Raw genomic sequence first — 19,186 nt, forward strand, 5'->3', positions numbered from 1 at the left:
AAAAGAAGAAGAAAAAGAGAGACAAAGATAAATATGTGCATGCAAAAATTCCATAAAAACAAAGTACTAAAGAATGTCTCACCAACATATTATAAAACATTTTTATTTCCTCACAATCAGTACTGAGGCAAGTCAATAGTTGGTAGGAAGGAAGTTAACTTTAAAATCAAAAATAATTTTGTCGCTAAGGCTTTAAGTTCAGCATGGGAATTGACATCTACTACTCCCTGATATCTCAATGACATCCAAAGAGTATTCTTATACTCCCTTCATTAATTATCCTAAGTGTACATAGGTTCCTATTGACAATACACTGGGTTAGCATATTTATGTTTATTACCACATGCCTACAGAAAAGTACATGGAATGTATTATAGGGAAAGAAATTTGGTTAAACAAAAAATTATCCATAAATTATTTTTCCAATAAATTTTTAACAAATCTTATGTCAACCCTTCTGTAACTTAACCCATGCATAAAATATTACATTCCAAAAGATGATGTTAACTATATTCTTTGACCTCTTGGTCTCTAAGTTTACTGTTCATTCCACTTTCCTCACCACGTGCAGAACTGTCAGAAATCAGTATAACTGAATAGGAGCCACGTAAATTGTACTCTATCATAACTAGCCAACAAAGGACTCAGATTTTTCCTTTCTAGCTTCCACTTCACTTGACACAGTGACAAGCCCCTGGAAAATAAACCTCTAAGATGTGAGCAATGGAGTGCTGGATTTAGGTTGGGCAATATTTATCAGCTGAACCAAAGAAGACAAGGTAGAGAAAACATGAACAACTCTAGGACTGTCATGTCTGACCCCACTCAAAAAGTTTTATCCATTTCCTTGTCTAGCTAAAAGCAAACAATTTCCAATGGTTGTTTTAGACAAAGGCAGATAACAGAATACTCCCTACTCACAGAAACATAGATAGTGCAAAAATGTAGACACTGTGGCATATCATACAAAAGTTAAACATGGGATGGGCATAATGGGATTCCGATTTTAGAGCAAGGGAGACATTCTGGAAATCAAGCCACAAAAGATCAAGAAAAGAGAGCATAGTACTTAAATTTTATACATACATACATACATGTATATACATATATGTATATACATATATTATAACTAAACTGGTTTCCTCTATGAATTAAATTTCATGTTTTCAATATTTATGGTTCTGAGTCCAAGAAAATCTCCAGTAATTTTAATACATTTCCACTTAGCGTTGGGTAGTGTGGGTAAGGATGGTTTTTTTAAATTCAAGACAGCAGCTTTGTGTCCCACTTTTATGTCAAATATTTAATTATAAATCTTCAAACCATAGTTTTGTAATAAAGCACATCTCTTTGTTAATTAAGCCTTGGGTTACTTCTTTAAAACAATTTTATAAAAAAGGATTCTGAGGATATATTTATACTTTTTATTTACCTTTTTCTATATACCTTTTATTTCCTAATTCTTGATTGCTTCTAAAATAGTATATTAATACTATTTTAAAATTCAGGGTGAATTTTTAAAAGAAATGAATTGACTTCCTCCCAAAAATAACAATTTTAAAACTGCTTTCTGCTACTTAAAAGACATCATCTGCCTCCTTATAAATACAGCTGCATTTTCTAATCACAAGTTATCTTGCCCCTTTTCCACATGCTTCCACAATGATTTTCTACCCTTTTTTTCCCTTTCTTGTTCTGTCTTAACATATATGTTTAAAGACACAGACATTTAGCTGAAGGAACAAAATAGGGCTTGAAACCCTAAGTTTATCTTCTATCTTATTGATCCTTTTTAGTTCTATAAACTAGTGTGTGTGTGTGTGTGTGTGTGTGTGTGTGTGTGTGTGTGTATATATATATATTCAACATATACTCAATAAACTGAACAAGAATTCTTGTCATTGCCTAGTGATCCACTTCTGGAGGCAGACTACTTGATTGACTTCATCTGTCTATAATGATTTAAGTTACTAATTACAAATCACCAATTTCTGTAGTATATTGTTTCAAACAGAATTAAAAACAACTATTTAAAAAAACAAACAAACTAGCTTTATCACAAATGTTGAAATTGTTTCTTTCCTTTCCATATTCTGATTAAAAGTAGAGAAAACACTCACCTGATTTTCATCAGTTGTTTTAATTGGGCAGGCAGCTTCTGTATTCCACAGGAAAGTGGCAGTGCATTCCCGAATGATAGAAAATACTGGGTGGGTGTTCTGAGAAATCAAATCCAAGAGAACAGAAAACAAAGACTGCAACATGACAAGAGACACTGAACAGTGCTAGTCTCAATCCCTTAGACTATGAACAAGGCATTGGAATAGTCCCTTTTCTTGTTTGGATTTTACTTTTCCCTCTTTAAAAAAAAAAAAAAAAAAAAAAAAAGGAAAATGCCATCCCTACCCTTCCTCATAGGATTATGTAAGAATCAAATGAAATCATAAATGTTTTAAAAATACAAGATGCTATATGTCAACAGGCCTAAATGCAAGAACCTAGATGGAAGGAATTATTGATGTTTTTTTTTATGTAGTACAGCGCTGCACATAGTCAATGTGTGGTAAATGCTCACTGAGTCAAACTAAAGCGTAAGGATTTAGATGAAACTTTAGATGACAGATTCTTAGATTTACCTCCTTCCTGCAAGGTATTGTTCAACTCATACATAATATTTAACTTATACATAATTATTTAGTACTTTTGTAATTTGACAAGAGAAGTAAAAATAAAAGATTCAAAAGGTGTTAGCCAATTAACACATACAGACTAAACACCTCCTATGTACCAGAGGCTGGGAACACAGATTAAAAAAACAAAGGGAAAAATCAATGATCTCATGAACATGAATCTTTCTAATGGGGGGGGGGGGGGGGAGAGGAGGGAGAGAAGGGAAAGGACAGGGGTGATGATAGACATGTACATATCCAAGTTAATAGAAAATAAAAACAAGATTTAGAAGTAAAATGGAAATTAAGACTTTATGTAGTCCAACCCTATCATTCTACAGATCAGGAAATCAATACAAATGGAAATCAAAGAGACTTGCCCATTCAGTAAGTAATGGGGCTTGTTGTTCAACAGAATGAAACCAGAATATACTTATTCCAAATCAAGTGCTATTTCCATTATTAAATATCATCATTTTTGTTTGGTGCTATAGGTGTGGGAATCAAGAGTACAGATAATCCCAGAAAGAAGAGAGGCAAGTAGCTATATAAACTCCTATATGATTACAGGTGAAAGTAAAAGACAAATGGGTTTCCTTATACACAGGACAAATAAAAGGACCCTTTTTATTGTAGTTCTTTCATGTTGTACCTATAAGAGAAGGAACAGCCACATGCCAATCTAATAAATGGATTTTACCTTTCCCTTCTGTAATACACAATTGAGCATCAAGGAATTAAAACCTACAAAAAAGGCTATTTGGTTTAAAAATAAAAAATATACTTTTGATTTTCCTATGGAAAGCCCAATGAGCATTTTAGTATAACTTAATATACTGTTGAATCACAATTGAATTTTTATATTGAAATAACTTGAGACAGAGTTCAAACATAAATTTTTATTCTATTTTCTTACAAAAGTCAAAATTACTGATTTATCAAATATCTCTGATTTTAACATCTAAAGATTTAATTAATGGAATTCATTTCTGGACCAATCATGAATCAAAATATTTTATCCTTGGGCAAGAATAAGGGGAAAACCTCAGATCATGTGCCAAATTCTTTGGGTTTCTATAGTTTCTATATATATATATATATATATATATATATATATATATATATATATATATATATATATATATATAGTTTCTATAATTTTACAGATGAAGAAATTGAAACTTATAAGTAAATTGCCTACCAAAATTGTGGAATATTAAAAAATTACCAAGAATTTCTTTTTATGTAAAATGAAAGGGTTGGACTAAAAGAGCTCGCTAGCTCTGACATTGTTTTTACAATTCTGAAACTAAGCTTTCATGATCAGCACACAACAATAACAAAAGCCCTGAAATTTTTTTATTAAAAATTTGATGAATCTTTACAGTTACATAAGAATTTTTGAGAATTCCATGTAAATATGCTGCATATATGATACATACCAGAGCCTTCTATAGAACATTAGAACATGAATGATGGTCTTGTAGAAGAAATTTTGAAATTTAAATATTTTAAGTTAGTTGTTCCTCTCAGATGAGTTCTCATAATACACTTTCACTTCTCATGTTTTCTACATTTTAACCTTCCTCCCCATTATCACCACCCTTTATTCTCTTTCCTATTACCCCAGACTTTGACCTTTTTCTCCCAAAGAGCAACCTATCCACATTATTTGCCCTTGCTCACACCTTATTCATCAGAATGCTTCCATCATCACATCTTATTTCCCCTAGTCTTCGATCTTTTCCTATCTACTGGTTCTTTCCAGGATGCCTACAAAAATATGTAAGTCTCCCTTCATCCCAAAAAATGACTCTACAATCAAAAGATTCTACAATCCCCTCAAGCTAACATTCTATATCTCACCTCTACTACATTCAGAAAAGACTATGTAAACTCTCAACTTCCATCCCACATCATAACTCAGTCTTCTTTTGTATTTTGCATTGCAATCTTATTGCAGTATCTGATACAAATGACTGGTCTTCTCTTATTAGATATTCTCTTCTATATAATTTCACCTTTGCTGGTTTAACATTCTTATCACCATACACGTGCTGATTGTGTAAGATATACATTGATGTACATTTACTTTCTATATATTCTCTCACTTAGTGACTTCATTAACTTCCATAATCAATCTGTCATCTCTGTGCTGAGGATTCCCAAATGTGTGTATATATACATGCAAATGTACATTAAGTGTGCGCACACACACATATACATTTAAAAATCAAGTTCCAGTCTTTCCTGTCCTCCAGTTCCACTTCATCAACTGTTTATTATTATATATTGGGTAGTTTCAAACTGGACAATCTAACCTATGCTCCCACCAAAATGACATTTCATCTCCCATCATCATGTCATTTGATGTCCAGGAAGCTTAAAATGCACTCCCTTCTTACTTTCACCTCTTTTTACCTCTTATTTCCCCAAAAATTTTGTTCCACATAAAATCTGCCCTAGACTCTTCCCCCAACAGTTAGTGCACTCCTCCCATGTGCACACACAAAAACACACACACACAATATCTATACCTTGTCTTTATTCAGTATAATGCCTATGTACCACCTCCCCCCAAAAGAAAGTAGGTTCTTTAAGGGTAGGTATAATTTTTTTGTCTCTGTATTTCCAGGGCCTAGAACACAGTAAATACTTAATGTAAAGACTGCTTTTAGACATTTTTAAAGATAATTACCCTAATTTTTCTACTTACTAGTAGAGTACACTAAAGTAACTTTGAGTAGGAAAATTCTCACGGTCTTAAGTTTCATATGCATAAAAAGATGCAATTGTAGTAGATAACCAAAATAGCAATTGAGTGATCCACACAGTATTGCAGCTTTGCTTTTTAAACTACTAATAAAAAATCATTAACAATTCATTACATCATGTATGGGAATGCCTGCTATCTAGGGGAGGGAATGGAGGGAAGGAGGGGAAAAATTCAGAATAGAAGGGAGTACAAGGGATAATGTTGTAAAAAAAATTACCTATGCATATGTACTGTCAAAAATGTTATAATTATAAAATTAATTTTAAAAAGAAACAAAACAACAATTCATTATATCTTACCAGACTTCCTCTAGAACAGATAAGATGGATTCTTGTAGAATAAGTAGTTTTTCCTTCACTATTAAAACATAAAGAGCCATTCACATACTCTAAAATGAGGCTACCACTGCCATCAATTATAGGACCCGTTTTTGCAACGCCTAAGTTGCTGATTGCCACTGTTTCAGAAAATGAATCCTAGAAACAAAACAAAAAGCTTTGTTAAGTTTTTCTTCACAAAAAACCAAACATACCCCACACAACTAAATCTAATTCATCAGTAATACTACAGAATAATCTTTTGAAAATTACAACTAAGTTTTCCTTAAGAGGGGAGAGTACTTTGACAAAAGGGAAGGAATTAAGATATTCCTTCAAAGGAAACCAGTGAGCAGGGCATTGGACATGTTAATTCATCAAATGGAAGAAGCTAATAAATATAAAATAAACTTTTGTATCAACATTCACTAGTGAAAATGGCTTTTTTTTTTTCCTTCTTTCTGATTTGGGTACTAATTTCATAAAAATATAAATAATTTATGATTGTTTTTGTGTCCTAGTTTGTGCAGCTCTAAGTTCTCATGTTTGTTTTGCTATTTTATATATATATATATATATATATATATTATATAATATTATATTATATATGTATCCCAAACTGAAAAAGGATCATTAAGGTTTTCAGTAATTCATTGTGTCGACCTTATGCACACATTTTTATGAATACTAGTCATTCATTTTTTGGGAGGATCTTTAAGTATAATGCAGTTTCTGTCATTTTACTCATTTTATCTGAAGTCAGATTATAACTTGTTTTTTGGAAATAGTACCAAAAAAAGTTCCAGCTTATTTTCATTCCTTTTTTTTAAACCTACTTCTTATATGAAACAAATAGTTGAAATTAGTTTTGTTAATCGTTTTTGCCACTACCCTTTATTCACATTTAAAAATATTCCACTGACATTCTGTTTATAATTAAATATTATTGACTACATTGAATTCTTTTGCAATCTTTCACCTTTTTGATAAAGTCCTGTTAGTTCTGGCAATTTGTATTGCTTACAGTAATTTGTTCCTTCAAAGATTCTCAGATGCTTTTTTTTTTACATACCAATTACTTTATAAATCCCTTTATATCCTATGCCTACCATTCAAACTATTCCCTGTAACTAAGAAAAAGAATTCAAACTGCCACAAAGTCTAATTCTGACAGTATATGTAAAATTATATGTCTATGTTTCTCCCCTCCTCTCTACTAATATGTATATTTTCATCATCTATCCTCCAACAGTACTAATCCAACTTGGATAAACATAGGCCACTAAACCACACAGAAGGATCCCTCTGGGCCACATCCTGATTTAAAGAGATATTATCATCAAAGTTTTATTCTCTTGTTTATTATGTATTTTGTTAAATATTTCCCAATCATATTTTAATTTTCTTTGGGTCACACTTGAAAGTGCTGTGGAACACTGAATTTGGCACCTATGCACTAGAACATTGGTCATTGCTTTAATCCAAATTCAGTTAACTCACCATTTAAACATTTTGAAATAATTTTTATTCAAGTAATAAATACTTTTTTTTTTCCCACACCTCCAACTGCAGTGGAGATTGGAGACCTTTTGTCACAAATATTATATATAACAAAGCTAAACAAAGTCTCTCATTAGCCATGGAAGAGGTAGATAAGACACTTCATCATTTTTCCTTTGAAATCATAACTGGTCATTATATTTGTCTTAATTCTAAAGCTTTTCAAAACTGTCTTTACAATTTAGTTATTGTAAAAAAACTTTTATTTTCTATTGCTGCTCATTTCATACTGCATCAATTCATACAAATCTTTCCAAGTTTCTTTTAAACCATCCTATTTATTATGATAGCAATCTCCTCAACAGAATCTCTTCCCCACTTCAGATCCTTTCTGCTCCCATTCATTCATTATTTTATCTCAGATTCACTAAGTCTACTTTTACTTTTAGTTTTCCCATCTCATACGTAAGTACTGTTCAGAATACTCCCTGGTTCATTTCAACTCTTAATTTGGATGGCAGTCCTCAGTAGTATCCCTTTCAAAAGTATTCATTTAATTCATCTTCTTCCACATTCCTTTCCTGTTTCCAGTTACAATGAAATCTAACCTCCTATTTATGGGGTTTTCTGATTAAATATTCTTTCTTTACTTTATGTTGCTTATACAAGGTGGGGCATCTAAAAACAAAAGCCTTCTTTATCCAACACACACACACACACACACACACACACACACACACACACAGTGTGTAAATTACAAACCTATTCAAGCCTCTCATAATTTTTCTCATTTTTTTTTTAAGGTTTTACAAGGGAAATTCACTCCCACAACATAAAAAATTTAATGGAGTAGTGTGGCATGTTAAAAATTCCTTTGCAAAGTTGCGTAAACAGGGACCCCCAATCATCTTTCTTTCCCTTTCAATCACCACCTACCTATTCCAAAATCAATATATTTTATCTCTCAGCATATGTGGCTCTTTTTACCCACCCTCTGTACCAGAAGCTCTCAGAAGCCCAGCCAACCCTCCCCTTCTACTCCCATCCCAGAACTGGATCCCAAGAAACACATTTCCTTTAGAAAAAAATCTTCCTAAAATACTTATTTCTCCTAAATGGAACATATTTCAAGTCCCCATTGTATCATGCCTCCCTCCATTTCCAAGGATATTGATCCTAACATCTTCAGATTGTTTTTACCATTTCCCCCCATCCCTACACAATTATCTTTTCCTTCCATTCTCTCCTCATTTTCCCCCACACCCTTTCAGATAAAAGACTAGATAGTCACTTTTGTAAGCCCATGCCATGTAATTTGGCATTACAATTTAAACGTCCTCTTGTTCTCATTAACCCCTCCCCACCAACGCAATTTTACTCTGTACTTCTCAAGCACCACCAATACTTATAAATTGCTCATTTATATAGTAGATACTATAGACTGTAGTATAAAAATTTTTCATTCAATTATTCTTTCTCCCCTTCTTTTAATCCCTTCAGATATTTTTCATTCAGGATCCTTTTGACCCTGAATATTCTTTTGGGGTCTCCAATAATCTGAGATTTCTTGTCTTTAGAAAATAAATTAAGTCAACCCCTAGATCACTGATTTCAAATATTTCAATGTTTCATGTAATCTCTGGGTTTCCCCTTGGAGGAAAAACTTAAATTATTTCCTGTTAAATTTGCTTCCACAGTTTCCTGAGTAATAGACAGTTTGTGTGTGTGTGTGTGTGTGTGTGTGTGTGTGTGTGTGTGTGTGTGTTGCTTTTAAAAAATATATCATTATGTTTTATCCAGACAAATCAATTTTAGGTTATCTCCATGGTTTCTTTCTCCAAGGTTAATCACTTCGGCTAATATAGAATAGATTTATTCTTCCTATATTATCCTTTGATCCTGTTCTGTAAAATTTTCTTCCCATTCTATTATATTTCTGAATTCAAGATCTAAGTCCCTTTTCAGAGCCTCTGTTATAAAGAGATTTTTCTGAGTTAAGTTCTAAATTGATTTTCATTTGTTCTTTTATATCTTGAATGTTCGATTCTCCCCCAAATTTCAATCCTTAGTTTCTTCTTTTAATGACTCTATTTTGTTTATTTCTTGTGTGAATCATGTTAGAATTTCTAGTTACAGCCTTATTATCAGGAGGGGAGACAAGAGAGGGGCAAAAAAAAATCTACAGAAATGACTTCCTCATTTCCCTTTTATCCAGGATTTGAAATGCTATTTCTCATTTTGTTATATTTATTCATTATTGTCCTCTCTTCTGAACTACTTAAAGGTGGAGAGAGTTCACCAGGGATGGGGAAAAGATTAGTTAGGTCACTATGTAAGGGAAACACTCAAGAGAAAAACTGTTGCTACACCTTTTCCTTAGCCTTCTTAGAGGCCCCTTTCTCTTCTGTACTATATACTATCTAAATGGCTATATACTGCTGAACCCTCTCACTGGTGCAGAACACCAGGACTGGGCAAGTTCAATGCTCTTTCCTTATTAATAGGGAGTATGGATAAGGGAACAAGAGAAAATTCCAATAAGACAGGAGAGTTAGTGCTACAACTATACAAAGCTTTAAGTCCAAGTGCAGCAGCAGTAATAGTCTGTGGGAAAATGCATTGATCAGATGTCTTGTTTTGTTTTTCCTGGAAGGAATTATATTATATAAAAGTGTCTCCCTTCTTTCTCTCGACAGTTTCATCATTTTCTTTTGTATCTTTCATGCTATGAAGTGGTGACAGGAACTAGGCTTAGAGTTAGTCTTTCATACTACACCCTACTGGACATTCCTCCTTCTTTAAACAACCTTCAAGCTGCCACACACATAAAGAAAGCCAAGAAAAGTAAATCGCAAAGGATCTATAAAAAACTTTTTATAGGAGCACAAATGTATCTTTTATAGGAGCACAAATGTATCTTTCATGCAAGAATTAGCATATTCAAGCACAACTATGAAAATATGCAGAAGTTTTTTCCAGTATCTGAATTCATTTACTACTAAATTGCTAAATAATCCTTAAAAAGCAATTATCTAAATTTCATATTTTTAAAATAATCCAAAAGCAAGATTTTCTTGATGACACTGAAGTAACTTCACATATTTCAAAATAATGCTGAATCACTCAAGTCATTGAATTAGAATTACTAAGTACCTCCATTCCTTCAAAAATAAAGTCACTAACATTACAATTTTTAATTTAATTTTTTAATATCTTAAATATGAAAAATTATGTAAATAAAATCTCATCAGCCAGTAAGCTGATCTGATTCAAAGTCTTATGACTAAGTTATTGTATTCATATTGAATGTGAAGCTAAGCATACTAGAATAAGTTAAAGAAATAAAATAGCCACTAGAATACAAGGCTTACTTGTTCCTTTTCATATTTCATCTGACAAGCTGAAGCATTTTGATCACAACCTGGAATTGGGTTCAAAGGTCGACAAATATTTATATAGTATTTCTTCCATGTGCTATGTTCTCCCGAGTTGTCCATTGCATACCAGTTTCTGCCACTACTGTCTTCAGACTTTGCTAAACTAAAATTTAAAAATAAAATACTTCTTTAAATAACATGTAACACATCTCCAGAGTAATTAAAATAAGCAAGAAAATATATGCCCAGTTTCAAAGTCCCCTAGCAAAATTAGTAAAATTGGATTCATTAGCTATTGATTCCTACCATTACAAATAACTATTTTTTTATTTGAAAGTTTCATAAGGATATAATGAATGTATGAAAACCAACTAACCTGAAAAATAGACAAAAAAATCATCAAATATGTCAAACCTATAGAGTTAATTCAATTAAAATCAGCAATTTATTAAGCATCAATTATATATAATGAATGGAAGATTTTTAAAAATGTAAGCCCTGTTCTGAAGATCACAATCTAATAGCATAAAGGTGAAAAAGATACATAGACAAATTACTTACTATGATACAAGGAGGAATGTGTTGAAAGTAAATGAAAGGTTTAGGCACAACAATGAGAAAAAATGACTATGGGGAGATATCACATCTAGTTCAATGAGGAGAAAAAAGGCATAAAAAGGGAAGAAGTTGTTCTAAGTTGTTTCTTGAAGTAAGGGAAAACTTTATGCAGAGATAGGAAATGGATCCTTACACTGAATCTTCCTTATGACACTCAATGGCTACTAATATATCACTTCTCCTACCGTATACCATATCTACCAATCATATAGGCAAAAACTAGAATCATGGTCTTTGCAGTCAGGGGGGTCCTGGATTCACATTTCACCCCAAACGTTTAGCTAGATTATTCTAGAAAAGTCAGTTTTAGCCTCACTATTTCTCAATTTTCTAAACTTTAAAAGTGAGAGAAATGTATGATCTCAAGATCTTTCTATCTCTAAACTTTCAATCTTTTGATCCAAACCCCCATTTTGTTCATATACATCCAAATTTACTTTTGAACATCGACTCAGGTACATATTCATTTATTAACAATTTCTAAAAAAAAATAGGCATAGTCATCTGTACTCATTTTAGTGAACAATGGAAAGCCATGAACTCCCCTACCTGGATAAATCATACTGCTCCAGGGTATTGGGATCCGTCACCATACATTCCAGTGGTTCCTCTGGACATGCATAACTAGTATACCACCTAAAATTATAGGTGGAATTATCTTCTTCCTAAGAAACCATAATGGGGACAAAAATGAAAAAAAACATGAAAACTTTAGAGTGAGGCATGGCAAAAGTGAACATGACCAAGCTTCCTATTAATCTATAAAATAAGCAAAAACTTGTTTTATTCTTAAATTATTAGAAATTAAACATGGATTCCAGGATTTTCTTCATATCATCATTGCTCAAAGAGAATGAGAACATAGGAGGCTGTTGTTTTATGCTATAAAATTCTGTAGCATTCCATATACTAACACCATCTGGAGCTTAAGTGAAGGCATTCATGACACCAAACGATTTAGAAAATGAATAGTGCTAGTGTACTCTGGCAAAACTAAAAGGAGCAATTCAGATTCATAGCAGACAAGAATTTGGCCAGGAAACCAGACTAATAGCTCTACTTCTAAGAAAAACATCATGACAGCTTCCTGGATAACTTTAGGGAAAAAATATACAGCAGTTAGCATCATAGGTTATGTGTAAAGAACTTTGTGGTTCATACTTTCCCTACTATTCATGACATTTCTCTTTTAATTCAGAAATGTTACATCAATTTCATTAAACATGATACTTAGGCTTCCCCCTCTTTTAGTTTTATTTTATTTTTCATATAGAAGATGTTGTTCTTACCTGGTACTCTGGGACACCTACTCCAGCATCTCTATCACAAAGGAAAGTAATAAGTGTAGTTCGTGGTGTGTGTTTTTCATCATTATATGATGTGCCACCTTTGTAGCCTCAACTGAATCATTCCATCATAATATGAAAGGGCAGAATTATTCACTCCCAGATTCCAAACTTTCCTTAGACTAAAAGAAAAGCACAAAGTCATCTCAAAAGAAAAATTAAAAGCAATAATATTTTTGCAAAAAAAAAAAAAAAAAAACAAAAACAAAAGCAAAAAAATTAATTGTTCAACATACAATTCTCTTTAGGGTGAAAGGTTGCTTCCCAATAGTAAAGAACTATACATTCAGTGCACATTAGATACCTATACTGAGCTGTTGACATAGCTAAAGCAGAATTTCCTTAATCATAATGATGATAATAACCAACAGCTTACAATTATTATCAATTTTCTGGTTTTTTTCTTACCAAAATCCTATAAAGTGACAGTTTCAAGTCTTCACTCCAAGACTAAAATCTGAACCACACACTTCTACAAGGGTTTCAATTTGTAATACTAAAAAATAAACTCATCAGCATATTTTAATCATCACATCAGATATTCTTAATACAATCAAAACAGGGTTCTAAATATATGGTATGCTTCAGTTTTTCCTAAGAGACTACAACCTGCTCTAAAATTTCTCCTGTTATATTTTGTAGTACAAAATCTTTAAGAAACATCAATTATTTAAAAACACATCGAACAAAACAGAAGCTACTTGCCTTTCTTCCACCTGGCATGCTCCTGAATTTGGCTGACAAACATTATAAAAGACAGCATCACAAACATTTATATAGAATTTATATTTTTCTGTTTGAATCAAATAGTGCCCATTTTTCTTAGTCAAAGGTGACAAATCGAAAGAAAATCCTAAGTGTAAATAAAAAGACAAGATACATGTAATAATTAAAATAGATATTCTTTACTGTGTTCCATTTTTATGCTCAGCTACCACCTATATCAAAAGAACTTATCTTACAGGCAAAGTTTAAAACAAAGTAGTCATCAAAATGACAAAATTATGTGTTTGATGAGTTAATTTTTTCAGTTAACCCTGAGATTAAATCATCAGAAAGCCTATATTCAATTGCCTTTTCCTTCATCAGCACTTTATTCATAGTAGGCCAGTAAATGAAAACAATTTATTAAGTGCTTGCTATTTGGCAAAGATTGTACTTATTAAGTGCTTGAGATACAAATTTTAAAAAGACAGTCATTGCTTTCAAGAAGTATACTCTCTAACTGAGAAGGACAACTCTGCACAGGAGAGTTCAGCTATAGACAGATAGATGGAATAGGAATGGGAGTGCTTAAGATGCAAGAAAATGTCTGATCCACCAAAGCAGACCACCACAGTAGGCAGGCAAAGTAGATCTACTTACTAATCATAGTAGAGAAGAGATTCTCTCCCCATTAAAATAAGGATAAATTATCAGATCAAGAAGGAAAGGGGAAAGGGAGAATTGCTAGGAATATTTGGGGTAAACTCTAGAATAGGAAAAAGTTGGGTCCCATTTGGGTACTTCTTAAGATGAGCAAAAGTGAAGTTAGGTTTTGATAAAACTCTGTATCTTAGAGTCAAGCCCTTATTCCTAACATCACAAAGAAGCCACAATCATATAATTTAATTGGATTTCCAAAAGTCTAAATCTCCTATAATAGAGTTTTAAAAGTAGTTTCAACTCAATTGTACTAACATAAATCAAAAGGGAGAAAAGATCACTACACAAAGCATTCACAATATTATGGGTTCTGCTCAGATACATACCTGCCTGTGAATCAGTAACTCTGCAGTTATCACCTTCAGTCTTAGACAAAACACAGGCAGCAGCTGTATGCCACTCAAATTCATACAAACAGCCATTATCCCCTGAGTTTCTCAAAACCGGAGCACTTTCTAGATCACCTATCAATAAAAAAAATTTTAAATATAATAATTACCATTGTCAAAAAGCTTTCTTTATTGATCCTAATAAGCCAGAATGACCTATCACCTCCGAATAAGTTTAATAATCAAAATGATTTTTGCTCTTGTGCTGATCAATTTATATTATTTCTTTGTTTATTAAGTTATCTGGAAAATTCTCGAGAAGCTTTCTACTTCAAATGACAAGCTTTCGTGGCTTTCAGATGCATTAAAAGGGAATAACTATCAGGACAGCAATTAAAAGAGAAAACATACAAAATCCAAATGCCTGAGCCCAATCAGAAATTTTAAAATCTGAAGTGCCTAGTTTACGGTCTCTTACTCCTGAATCTCAACAAGTGTGTATTATGCACCTAGTAAGCGTAGATGTGGGATAAATGAAGACAAAATTGAAACAAATACTTAAGTATTTGAAATTCTAAAGACAGAGACATTGGGGGCAGCTAGGTGGCACAGTGGATAGAGCACCAGCCCTGAATTCAAGAGGACCTGAGTTCAAATCTGGTCTCAGACACTTAACACTTCCTAGCTGTGTGACTCTGGGCAAGTCACTTAACCCCAGCCTCAAAAAAAAAAAAAAAAAAAAAAAAAAAAGACAGAGACATTAATACATAGGAGGAAGTCAAATATATACAAAATAATTATCAAAAGGAAGTTGAGGGTACAGAAATCAGGAAAGACTTCATGAATGATCCAGTTCCTGAGCTAAGCCACTGAAGCAACAGGTCAGACTGCTACACCCCATAAGCTGTCTTTTCACTGATTGTGGGAGTTTAATGTGTGTATTTTATATACTTATGTATCTGTAGGATACACAAAATCTCTCGGGTGAAAAAGGGGTCACCAGTGGCTGTCGGTAAAAAATGAATGAAGGAAATATGCAAATTCTACAAAACTCAAGGGAACTCATTAAAACATCTTTACCTGGCTTGCATATCAGTGTTATAACAGTGGTGATTTTCTTGTTTGAGCCACAATTATCACCATCAGAATAAGAAATCTGAATATTTTCCTTATTCTTTATTGGAGAAGACATAAACTTGCCCAGATTTTTAAAACTTTGATCACCTGGGGAGAAAAAGGGGGAGACAACATGGTTGAGAACATATTAAACAAAATATTAAGCAAAAATTAAATTAATAAGACGCATTAATCAAATATTTTAATGAATGTAAATAGAACAAACGAGTGCTATTCCCTAATCACTCAAAGTGGCCCTTACCAGCACTTTTGCAGTGAGGTGGTAATCGGGATAGTGAGAGACCCAGAGTCAAGGAGACTGGAGTTCAAATCTCACCTTGGAAATTTATTAACTACCGTGCTGACCTAGAAACGTCTGTCAGCCTCCCTTTCCCCTAGCACCAGGATTACAGGTAGTGAAAATCACAAGAAATAATACTGATAAAACACCTTATAAACCTAAAAATGCTACATAAATACGTCCTCACGTTGCAGCTTCGTTTGTACCTTTTGTTGTTGTTGTTGTTTTTTTTTTTTTTTTTTTTTTTTTTTTTTACTTTATGTTACAGGATAAAGAATCAAGAGCCAAGGACTTCCCCACGCTGCGTCTAGGTGTGAGTGTGAGTTATTACACGCAGTCTAAGGGAGGGCTTTGAGGGCCAGGCAGAACTTAATTTGTTCACTACGTATACAGAAAAATAGACGATAGCGCGGTGGCTTTGGAATGGACAGAACCAGGATGTGATTACGTGGGTCATTGTCAGATCTTGGGGAGAGTAGTTAACTTTTCAGCGCTTCGTTATTTTCAACTATAAAACCAGGGCTCATTTACACTCAAGGCCCCTTTCCACTCAATCCAGGAGCGCGTCTTTGTCTTCAAAATGAGGAATTAAATCGCTTCCAAATCTAAATCTAGGAACTAGGAATCTTCATCGATAACATGCCGGGGATACGCCAGCCTGTCTCGCAGGTCCTTTCCAACGCTCGATCGGGGAATATATTAAAAGGCCAGAAGTCCACACAATACGATAGAGCTTTTTGTTTTTCTCCGTTTCCTTTTTTTTTTTTTATGAATGCCAAGTGCGCATGCGTGCATGTCTATGTATGTATGTATGTATGAAGGATTAGTCTGGGGCACAGTGAGTAAAGAGGGAGGAGCAGTTGCTCACCGCCCTTTTCCTTTGCAGTGGGCTCGCTTCAGGCTTGGTGGCAGAGCACCTCCTAGTGGCCCCGAGCAAGGATGTGTGCACAGGTATACCTATGCATGCGTGTGCATGTAAATGTAGAACACGTAGACCATACGTAGTCAAACGTTTATCCAGACGGGTCTTCAGAATGGCCAAAAACTTCTTCCAAAAGGGGAGGGACTTCACAATGAGCCTTAATCACAACTTCAGTCCTAAAGTGTACTGCGAATGCGTAATATCCGGTACTCCGCTGATGGTATCAGAAAGCGCCACTGAAATGCCGATCCAAAAAAATGCCAGGCCGATGGCCATTATGCTTACCTCGAAATCTTAACTCTCAAAAAAAAAAAAATAATAATAATAAAATAAACAGGCAGGTGCCCTCAGGGAAGCTTTTGGCCCTGGAAGGTATGCCTTGCTTGCAGTCCGTTTTGGGGCGCGAATTCAAGCTGACTTCAAGAGAGCGAACCACTGGACTGCGGCATATCACGGGAACTATCGTCATATCCGCATGCGACAACCTTCTGACGGGGTTCAACGTCTTCTCTCATTGCCACGTGATCCACAGGTCTGCAAAATTCTAAGAGGGCGGGACTACCCATAATCCTGACAAAGGCCGCATAATCAGGGCCTGGCTTTAGCCACGGGGAGGCGCTAGGGCTACGGACATGATCAGTGACTTTTTACGCATCATAGCGAGACTGCGCAGTGCATATTTTTCCTACATCCCAGCCGCTTTCCTGTAAATTATTTAGAGCGTAGAACGCTCTAAGGGTGACTTCTCATTTTCTATCTTGAGTAGCCTGGGCTTATTAGGCCTTTTTTTCTTGGTGGGATGGGGAATTGAATATCGTGAAAAGGGAGGGGGGAGGGGGATTACTATAGTAGTGTACTATTTCCCTGTCTTTCAACAGATCTTACTACTACTACTTACTACTATCTATGTTGATCTCCATATAGCTCTTTCCATAATAACAAATATTATGTGAAATATTTGTTCCTCTCACCCCTCCATCCCAAATATATGTAACAGAGATGCAGTACATTCAACTTGTTATTTGTTATTGAGAATCTGGACCCAGTCCAGATCAGCCCGGACAGTCCTCACACAGTACGGCATTTCACTGGGAACCCGTGCTTTGTGTGCATTAATTTGCTGAGATCACTTCCAATAAACTGACTCTTCAAAAGTTCCGAGCGACATCCGAGGCAGCATTCACCTTTGAAGTTATGAATATGACAAAGGTTTGGCAAAGTTGATGAAGTATTGAGTTATCGGAAGAAAATTCTGGTAGGAGACAAGTATAAATGGCCCTGAGTGACCGCCATTAATGAAGAAATCCATTCTATGCATATCAAAACACTTGAGATTAAATGACTTGCCATATATATATAATCATAAGACACCAGTGCACAGTACAAGGACAAAATCTGAGTGCAAATATTTATGGCATTAAGATGGATTCTCTGGGGGCAGCTAGGTGGGGCAGTGGATGAGGACCCGAGTTCAAATCTGGTCTCAGACACTTAACACCTCCTAGCTGTGTGACCCTGGGCAAGTCACTTAAAGGGGGGAGGGGGGGCGGGGAGAGAAGATGGATTCTCTGTCCAGTATTCCCTGTGGTTTCTCATATAAATCAGCTATTAATTAATTTGGAGAGAGTGGTCAGCAACTTTGAACAGATGAATTAAAGCCAATTTTATGCAATATGCCACAAATGAATGAATGATTAAAATAAAGGTAGAGTTGTAAAGGTAGAGTGACTGATATTGCCACAGATAAACATCAACTTTGAAAGTTCAGAAATAAAAGAACTAGAGAAATTGCCAGGATTTGAATAAGCAGAGATCTGCAGGAGAGAAAATTAAAAAGATGAAACTCTAAGCCATGTCAAAATGTTTAAAAGGTGCTTACCAAGAGGATGAGGAAATGGGGATAAGGCAACTACTGGGAACCTTCCGGTTAGCCTTAGAATGATAAAGGCAGAAATCACATTCCAAAACATGCAAGATTAAGTGGATAATGAAGTGAAGACGTTAATGTAGATTACTTTTACACATTTAAAAGTAAAAAAGAACTAGAAATAGGATTGGCAGCAGATTATAGGAAGTTAGCTGGTTATTATTACTGAAACTTACTTTAAAGGGGAAGAACTTTTAAGGATGCAGGCTATTTTTTTAAGCAAATTACTATACTTCATCAATAATAGAGAATGTTTCTCCTTTCTGAACCTCCCTCTTCCCTACTCCTCCCCAAAAAACACACATAGTACCCAGCACTGGACAAAATTCTACATCTGTAAGTGACTAAGGTAGAAAATATCAAGATATCTCCATGTCCTGGAAACTAGGTATCCTTTACACTAATCCATATTAAAAGATTTGTCTTCCTGAAGTTACTATAATTTATTGGGTGACTATGAGAATGGAACACACACTTAGGACCTATTTCACGATTTTCCACTTGGAATAAAATTTAACAGTATGGTGTAGGAAAAAAATTTAATTGTAAACCTTAATTAGTAA

General features: G+C 34.2%; 1 protein-coding gene across 1 annotated transcript in view; it reads right to left on the reverse strand.

Annotated features, from left to right (window-relative positions):
- The window catches only part of IGF2R (insulin like growth factor 2 receptor), a 137,961-nt gene that overhangs the window by 45,118 nt on the left and 73,657 nt on the right, over nt 1-19,186 (reverse strand). The window contains 9 exon segments of the mRNA XM_074309389.1: nt 2,121-2,219; nt 5,745-5,921; nt 10,634-10,802; nt 11,807-11,922; nt 12,547-12,654; nt 12,656-12,725; nt 13,309-13,456; nt 14,355-14,492; nt 15,438-15,581. Coding sequence (XP_074165490.1) covers nt 2,121-2,219; nt 5,745-5,921; nt 10,634-10,802; nt 11,807-11,922; nt 12,547-12,654; nt 12,656-12,725; nt 13,309-13,456; nt 14,355-14,492; nt 15,438-15,581 — 1,169 coding nt within the window.

Source organism: Sminthopsis crassicaudata, chromosome 4 (genome assembly GCF_048593235.1).
Source record: "Sminthopsis crassicaudata isolate SCR6 chromosome 4, ASM4859323v1, whole genome shotgun sequence".
NCBI lineage: Eukaryota > Metazoa > Chordata > Mammalia > Dasyuromorphia > Dasyuridae > Sminthopsis > Sminthopsis crassicaudata.